Consider the following 8,879-nt stretch of genomic DNA (forward strand, 5'->3'; position numbering starts at 1 on the left):
TGATAGACATTTTACTAACTCAGGAGTTATTTTTGCTGAAGAATAAAACTCAAACCATAAATTTAGGATCCTTGTAGTATTTAGGTTCTAAAAATGCCAGCCATCTTTTAAAAAATTCAACAAACTTGAGTTTATAAACTGTATTAAAGAAAGTTCTTCAGTTACCAGAAACAAAATTTGAATGATTAACCTAATCAAAGAGAAATTTGGGGGCACCTGGGTGGCTCAGTGGGTTAAGCCTCTGCCTTCAGCTCAGGTCATGATCTCAGGGTCCTGGGATCGAGCCCCACATTGGGCTCCCTGCTCAGCGGGGAGCATGCTTCCCCCTCTCTCTCTGCCTGCCTCTCTGCCTACTCGTGATCTCTGTCTGTCAAATAAATAAATAAAATCTTTTAAAAAAGAGAGAGGGAGAGAGAGAGAGAGAGAAATTTAGGGAAGGATTAAGGGGTATGTGCAGGATGAAAGGTAAAGAAAAAAGATCATGCCTTGATGACTGGGAATTCCAAAAATTAATGAATTCAAAGGGAATAACATTATCCCTTTTGTATGTCAGCAGACTGAGTATCTCTGCATGTCTCAAAACTCCCAATTTTAGAGGGAAGCAGAAGTATTGTGAATAATAGAAAGCAATTTCTCATTTACTCAGTATAATGCAAATTGGTTATGACTTTTTTTTTTTTACTTTTTCGGAGTTTATTAGAAGACTCCTATATTTGTTTTGACACCTTTCAGAACGATTTCAAATGATATTTCTAAAAAAAAAAAAATTCTGTTTCCTGTCTTGGGTAATTAAAATATAAAAGATAATGACTATTTTAGTATCATTTGTAATGTTGTACAATATCAACAGTAAGAATAGGAAAATTGTCTAATTTTTAATGATACAAACATATTCTAAGAATTGCTTCTTAGATTCACTAAGAATTTAGTGAATCTCTGAGATGAAAATGAATTGTTTCTTCTTTTTTTAAAATTTTTTATTTTTTATTAACATAGAATGTATTATTAGCCCCAAGGGTACAGGCCTGTGAATCACCAGGTTTACACACTTCACAGCACTCACCATAGCACATACCCTCCCCCATGTCCATAACCCAACCACCCTCTCCCTAACCCTCTTCCCCCAGCAACCCTCAGAGAAAGACAATTATCATATGATCTCCCTGATATGAGGAATTTGAGAGGCAACGTGGGGGGTTTGGGGGGTAGGGAAGGAAAAAATGAAACAAGATGGGATCAGGAGGGAGACAAACCATAAGAGACTCTTAATTTCACAAAACAAACTGATGGTTATGACTTTTTAAACACTTATTTGTGCAGGGGTCATTTAGGGTTTATGTGTCTACAATGCTGATGTGAATGTCTTGAAAATTTTAAGACCTATTAAGCACTTATGCATGCATCTTGCTTTATGTGACTGTCTCAGATTTTGTTGAACGATTCTTTGTTTTGTAGTGACAGTGATGAAAAACCTCTCAAAGGAAGCCTTCGATCCCTTACCAGGGATATGCAGGCCACAGAAAGCGCTGACAGCTTAGTCCAGTATGGAGAAGGCGACCACGGTCTGTTCAATGAAGATGGATCATTTATTGGCGCTTATGCTGGGTCTAAGGAGAAAGGATCTGTTGAAAGCAATGGAAGTTCTACAGCAACATTTCCACTCCGAGCATAAATGTATCCCATGTAAACATCTGTGGTTCACACCAATCTTCCATATTTATCTGTTCAAGGGAGCAAGAACTTTCATGTAGGAATAGAAACACATCGGCAAAAGATTTCATCCAGAATCCGAACATTTTGCAATTATATTGAGAAAAATAGCACTGCCTTGAAAAAATAAAATACCAAGCACTACAGGTCTATATTGTTTGTTTTGTTTTGTTTTTCAGGTGCTGAAAATGCAGAACACAAAACAAATCCTGTATTTAGATTCACCTCAACTGAACCCAAAGTATCCACTCAGTGTACTCCATTTTTGCCTGGTTTTACTGTTCACAGTGTTTGCCTAGTTGTTGCTACCTTGTGGGTTTTTCTCTGTGTACCCATTTGTATTCAGTCTCTGAGAACTGTCTTAGTGACTTTGCTTCACTGCAGGTAAAAAGATGGCAAGCAGACTGGTTATTTAAAATGTAAAGAGGAATATGAATGTCTTATTAAAGCAGTTCATTGACTATATACAGTCTAAATCTATTATTTAAATTTGTAGTAGCAGGAGTCTTAGGTGAACAATCAACTCATATTTATTGAAGGCCTAACTGTTTGCCCAGAGATGGTCATGTTTAAATAGGGTTCTAAATTTGTCAGTTTCAACATGAGTTGTTTTTTTTTTTGAAAAATTTTTTTAATTTTTAAATTTTTTTTATTTAGTGTTTTTTTTTAACATGAGTTTTTTTTTTTATGTCTATCAGTTCTGACATCTAGAACCATCTTTTTGTTTGTTTGTTTGTTTGTTTCCTTGGACTAAATTCAGCTGCAAAGGAGGTGGTGGTCAGAAGGTTATCTTATGAAAAGAACAGGCCAAGGTATCCGTGATGCTGGAGTGTAACGGTTATTTCTATTTAATATTTCCGTTTCTAAATTGACTGCTTTTACCTTTTTTTTCTATGTTTATATAATGGCAAGCTCGCATATATTTCATGAATGCATTGTACATATTATGTTAATATTTACACAATTTAAAATATAGATGTGTTTTATTTTGAAGTGAGAGAAAGAACATTAACAGGCATGTCTGTACAGCTAGAGTATATAGTGAAAAAACGTTTTTCATGATTCCAGAACTACAACCAATAACATGAGGTTCCAAAACTGAAGACTTTGTATAAAGTGTTTGGATTTTGTTCTTATATTGCTTTCTCCAACAGTCTCAAAATAAAAATATCATATAAATATTGAGGGAAATGTTCTCCTATTTTTCAAAATAAGTTTTTATTGTTCAGTATATTCTTACCCCTCCCCCCCTCCAAAAAATGTTTACAATAGAAATTTCCATACATATGTTTGCCTTTCACATTTTAAACATCTTCAGGGTGGGATCACTCTGTTCTTCTGTCAAAGTCAGTATAAATTCAGGGAATTCATTTCCTGGTATGTGAGCTACTAGTCCTTCTAAAATTGTACATGAAGATGGTTTAAAAAATAGTATGAAGGACTGTGCATGCATGCCAATAAAATTCAATGTTCAACTTCTCACTTAATGGAAACATTTTTAACCCTACCATGAAATTCTTAATTGAAAGTGACTCAGAGATTTTACTTTATTTTTGAACTGTAGCTGTGGCCATATATTGTTAAATCCTGACTTTGATTTATGCAGCCCACTGTGTTTCTTGTGGACCAAAATTAGGGATGTTTTTATAATGGTCAATGCATTAATCTATGTGGAGTATCTAATTGTCATTTTAAACCTGTGTGTCCTCCAAAATACATAGGCAGCAAAAGAATGTCTGATTTAAAACAATGTGTCCTGGGTTCAGGACTTGACCAAACTCCCAGAAGTCAGAGTTTCCAAAGGGGAAGGTATCTTGGTCCTCACCCTGTGTATGAGGACCCACACATCCTGCAGTGCACCCTGAACCTCATCCCCATCTGATTTCTAAAGCACTCTTCTGAAGGAAGAATCATCATGTTTTGACTTGTCTGGGAGGAATTTCTGGTACTCGGCTACTGATGAGACCAGGGTTGGGGCTTTTGAGTTTAGTTCTGCCGTTTCTCTAGTTCCTCTTCTTTGTCCTCAGCCAAAAAGGTTTTATGAGAATAATGCATGTTGGAAATAATCTCCAAAAAGCATTAGGGTATAGATTTATTATAAATTTCACAATCTTTAAGTTAGAAGTTAACACAACTACTGAATTGTTTTATTTTCCTAGACTTCAGTGTTTCCCTTTAGCAGTCTGAGCAACAGGAATATTTCTGCTCATATTTTCTCAATGACCAAAACTTACGGATATGATCAATGACATTGCATTGTGACTGCCTTTTGGTATTATTCTTCCTACCTTTTCTAAATACCACTCGGCTTCTACTGGGAATCCTCAGTGCAGAAGGAATTTGTTTGTAACTAACTTTCTCTGTTAACTGTCAATATTATTTTAATGTAATAGATTGTATATAATCTCAAGGATTGTTGGTGGGGGGAGGGAGTTCCTAGAGAATTGTCCATGGGTTGGGAAAATCCAAGTTCTCTTCCTGGTTCCAGCACTGATTTTGTACATAAACCTTAGGCACGTTGCTTGACCCCTTTGCTTCATACTGTCTCAACGACAAAGTGCTAATGATTATCTCAGTTACCTTATCTTTGTCACAGGGTGTTCTTTTTTATGAAGAAAAAATTTGAAAACGATAAAAGCTAAGATGCCTTTTAACTTCATAAACAAACCTTTAATCTAACAATGTATCAAAAAAGTCACCCCACATACACCAACTCAACTTTTTTCCTGTGAGCACATAAATATATTTTTATAGAAAAACAAATCTACAGGAAATAAAATCTACTGTTCAGCGAGCAGTATGATTTGCACATGCCATCAAAATTACTAATCAGAAAACAATTAAGCAGGGTCTTTGCTATACAAAAGTGTTTTTCACTGATTTTGCATGTGTATTTGTAAGAAGATGTGAATTTGGTGAATTATTCTATTGGTATAAAGGCATCTGATATTTTAGATGTACCCATGTTTATAAAAGTGTAAAGCACAATGACATTATGCTGGAAGTCTCAAATAATATTTTTTTCCTATTTTATATTCATGGAAGAGATGAGATAAAGAGAGAACAATAATGAGAAATGTTGGTGTGTTTTTCTAAGCATTTAAAACATAATTGCCAATTGAAGCGCTAAATATGTTTACATGCCATTAAGATATGATTCTTGTAGCAATTTTAAATTGATTATAAAGGGACTGGGTTTGTAATCTGTGGTAGTATATATCCTAGTGTTCCCATAGTGAAATAAGTAGGGTTGAGCCAAAGCTTACTTTGTTTTGTGTCTTAAACTGTTTGATTACATCATCAAAAGAGATAAAAGGTATGTAGAACTGGTTTACCTGATTACTTTTTTTTTTGGCTTAGATTAATACTCTTGGTAGAACTTTATTAAAATGTGTTTGTATTGTAGGTGGTGTTTGTATTATGCTTATGAATATGTATGGTTTAAAAATATTTTCATTATACAAGAAATTCAACTTTCCAAATAAAAGTTCAACTTCGTGTACTCCAAAAATGTTTGAATTCTTTGCTATCCAGACAAGAAGAATCAGAATTTATAAATCAGCCTTACCTCCAGTTGCCTTTGATCCTGGAATATCTATAAATGAAGCATAAATTAAAGTATAAATGACATAAATAAAAGTATTTTGATTTGAATGACTATACTTACAAATAGACCATTTAATAGCAAAATCTACAAAATGTAATTTACCAATAAATTCAGTGCTTAATGTTAAATGTAAAATTAAGATGAATGTGTATTCATTTGATTGTTTTTAGAACAATGCAGAAATGTCAATTTTTAAGAAAATGTCCAATATAGTTTCAAATAAGGCTAGCGAGTAATTGGGACACCCAGACAATCTATTGAACATTGTGATTTTTGAAAAGTGTTTTATGTGTATTAAGCACTTTACACACACTATCACATTTAACCTCTGAAACAATCTTCTGTTTGTAGAATTAAGGCACAACATGGTTAAATAATGTGGTAAGTGTAACCAGCATGGGCTAGAGTTGGAAATTAAGCCCAGTGCTGTCTGGCTTTAAGACTCAGAATCTATATTAGTATGTATATACATACTAATATATATAGAATATATATATTAGTATATATTTTTTAATTCTCTCACTCCTCCACATTATCTTAGAAATGCTAACGAAAGATAAGTCTGAGTTTAATGTTGACTTAGTGATTATGTTTAGAAACTTCTTGGTTTTAAGATACATGATCAAAACATACACTAGGGGAAAACAATATATGTATAAAACAACTGAATATGTATAAACTAAAAAGTAGTAATTGAAATAAACTGAAAATTTGCCACCTTATGATTCTGTTAAGAGGAAGATATGGCATCTGAACTTGTTAGACTCTGGAGTTCTCTACAGACTAAATCTTAGGTTCTTGTCCTACTCTACTGTTCCTCAAATGTGTCTTACATATCAGGCTTGATTGTCATGTGCAGACATACGACCTCAAGGTATTTTTAGCCCAGAATTCTCCAAATATTTGATGCTTTTTATTTATGACTTCCTACTTGACATCTCCTTTCCTGATGTTTGAAGGATATTTCAAACTCAGTGTTTCAGAAGTGAATGAATAACTTCCCCTTTCCAAATCCGTTCAATGCCCCACCCTGTCCCTCAAATGTACCTACAGTTAAGTGATTTTCAGCAATAGTATCCATCCAAGTACTCAAGCTATAAATGTATCTTCCTTACCAAACTTTCTCCCTTTCCCCATGCTCAATCCATAATTAAATTCTGTTGATACTGTTGCCTGTGTATCCCCTGAATGTATCCACTGCTCTGTACTGTCATCATTTGGCTGGACCACTTTCATGCTAACTGGTCTTTCTGTGTCCATTGGCTCCCTCTCCAAACTTCTGACCAGTATACAGGCAGGGTGATATCTGAAGTGCATATCTGTTCATACTGTTTCCCTATGAAAACCACCCCCCAGTGTCTTGCCAATGACTTTCCTTTGCTCTTAAGGTAATGTCAGAAATCTTCAATTAGTCTTCAATGTTTTGCATGGTCAGACCTCTACTAAGCTCCCAGTCCCATCATTTACCATTCTCCCCTCCCTCTCTCCAGTGCTGTCATAATGGTCATATCAAAGACTTCAGATTCTCTAGGCCTAGTCCACCTGGTTCCAGCCACTGGTGGTGGAACAGCTCCACTCCGTAGACTACAACGGATGAACTCCAATGGGAAATAACAGTAGTGCTCATGATCGACCTCTTGCTGAGGGTCTATTTCCTGAGCACTGTGTCATGAGGGGCCAGGAGACCCTGCCTTGTGCCTATTCATGCTCAGTATGGAAATATGTAGTTAACACCCTCTGGAGCAAATATTTATCCAATGAGGGAAGGGAGCTGGTGGATAAATTCCAGCCCTCTCTTATGGCCCCTCTCCTCTCCCGTATCCTGGATGGTCCCATAAATTAAAACAAACATTTGCATTTAACAGTGGCCAACCCAATACTGCACCTTCTGCTGTTTCTTCCTCTTTGTCTGCCTCACTCTCTTCTTTCCTCATGCCTAATCCCAACTTATTAGGACAGCACTCCCTAATAAATTAGTAGCTCTTATACTGATTGCTGTAGACACAGCTGATAAGGACTCCAGGCTGACTCTTAATCTTTTATCAGGTCCAAATATTTGGGACATTCCTTCCTGTCATGAGCCCCTTCAGTTTCTTCTTCACAGAATCCCTGATTTGCTCTCGTTTCATGTTTCTTTAGGGAAATCTCCTAAGACTTCCATAGCTAGGTGAACTCACTCTATTTTAGTGTATCATATCATAGTGTATCATGCCAAACACTTTTGCAATTTTGCTTTTTTTTTTTTTTTTGTACGGCTATTTGATTACTGTCTTTATTTCTCCCATCAGTCTAAAAATTCTATAGGGACAGGGGATGCATCTTCATTTTTACTGGAAATACCAGCCATCTAGCATAGTGTCTGGCATCTGATAAACATTTATTAAATATTTGTTGAATAAAAGAATGAGAGTTACAAAAAGATATTCCAAATAATGAATGCATTTAAGAAAAATGCAGTCCAGATACTGAAAGAAGTCTCCATTTGTACCCCTAAACAAACTTTTATCCAGTGTTATCCATCTTAACAAAGGACCCACTATCCACTCGATTACTTAAGCCAAAGCACTTAGAATCATTCTTGGATACACTTTTCCCCCCATTGTTATTTTTCTTTTTCTTTCTTTTTTTTTTTTTTTTTGGTTAGAGAACACAAATGGGGAGCAGCAGGCAGAGGGGGAAGCAGACTCCCTCCCTGCTGAGCAGGGACCCCAATGTAGAACTCAATCCCAGAACCCTGGGATCATGGCCTGAGCCCAAGGACACCCAACTGACTGAGGCATCCAGGTGTCCCTTCCCTCTTTGTTCTATATCACCTGTCAGTCCTAACTCCAAAATATATATATTTAAATTTATTTATATTTCTCCTGTTTTTGCTCTCCAACCTATAAAGTAACCATGGGGGTGGGGGACGTGACACCTGGCTGGTTCACTCAGTTAAGCGTCTGCCTTGAGCTCAGGTCATGATCCCAGGATCCTGAGATTGAGTCCCACATCTGGCTCCCTGCTCAGTGGGGAGCCTGCTTCTCCATCTGCCTGACGGTCCCCCTGCTTGTGCATTCGCAGACTCTCTCTCTGACAAATAAATAAAATCTTTAAAGAAAAGTAAAACAACAGGGAACTGGATAACATATAAATCAGATTATACCAATAGTTTCTCAATAAATTTAGTTAAAATCCCTAATTCCTAAACACATGACCATCTATGAGTGAGACCCTGCTACCTTACTGACTGTATCCCATGCAGTGTTCCTCCCAAAGGTACGCTTTGGCCATTCTGACCATCTCTGTTCCTAGAGCTCACTAAAACTGACTCCTGCCTAAAGACATTTGCAATTGCTGTTCTTTCTGGAATGTTCTCTGGAATCTCTTATAAACTGGTTCTGTTCCGATTAAATGTCATTTTTTCAGGGAAGATATTTGTGATTGTCAGCTATAAAGCAGTCAGATGCTGTTTATATTATTCCTTTATATCAGTCATTACTATAGAATTGGCCCCAGCACGTAATACATTCCAAATAAATGTGTGTTGGATAAATGAGCTATAGCACCAAATGGGGAACAA

At 36.1% G+C, this 8,879-nt stretch overlaps 1 protein-coding gene across 3 annotated transcripts in view; it reads left to right on the plus strand.

The window, feature by feature from the left end:
• Positions 1–2,196, plus strand: part of LOC111144146 (cell adhesion molecule L1 like) — an 80,864-nt gene extending 78,668 nt beyond the window's left edge. For all 3 annotated transcript variants that reach the window (XM_022498307.1, XM_022498309.1, XM_022498308.1), the window contains one exon: positions 1,456–2,196. In XM_022498307.1, the coding sequence (XP_022354015.1) occupies positions 1,456–1,672 (217 nt within the window). In that variant the 3' untranslated portion in view covers positions 1,673–2,196. The remainder of the gene's footprint in view (positions 1–1,455) is intronic.
• Positions 2,197–8,879: the final 6,683 nt, after the last annotated feature.

This window comes from Enhydra lutris, unplaced genomic scaffold (genome assembly GCF_002288905.1).
Source record: "Enhydra lutris kenyoni isolate GAN:26980312 unplaced genomic scaffold, ASM228890v2 scaffoldscaffold10, whole genome shotgun sequence".
Lineage (NCBI taxonomy): Eukaryota > Metazoa > Chordata > Mammalia > Carnivora > Mustelidae > Enhydra > Enhydra lutris.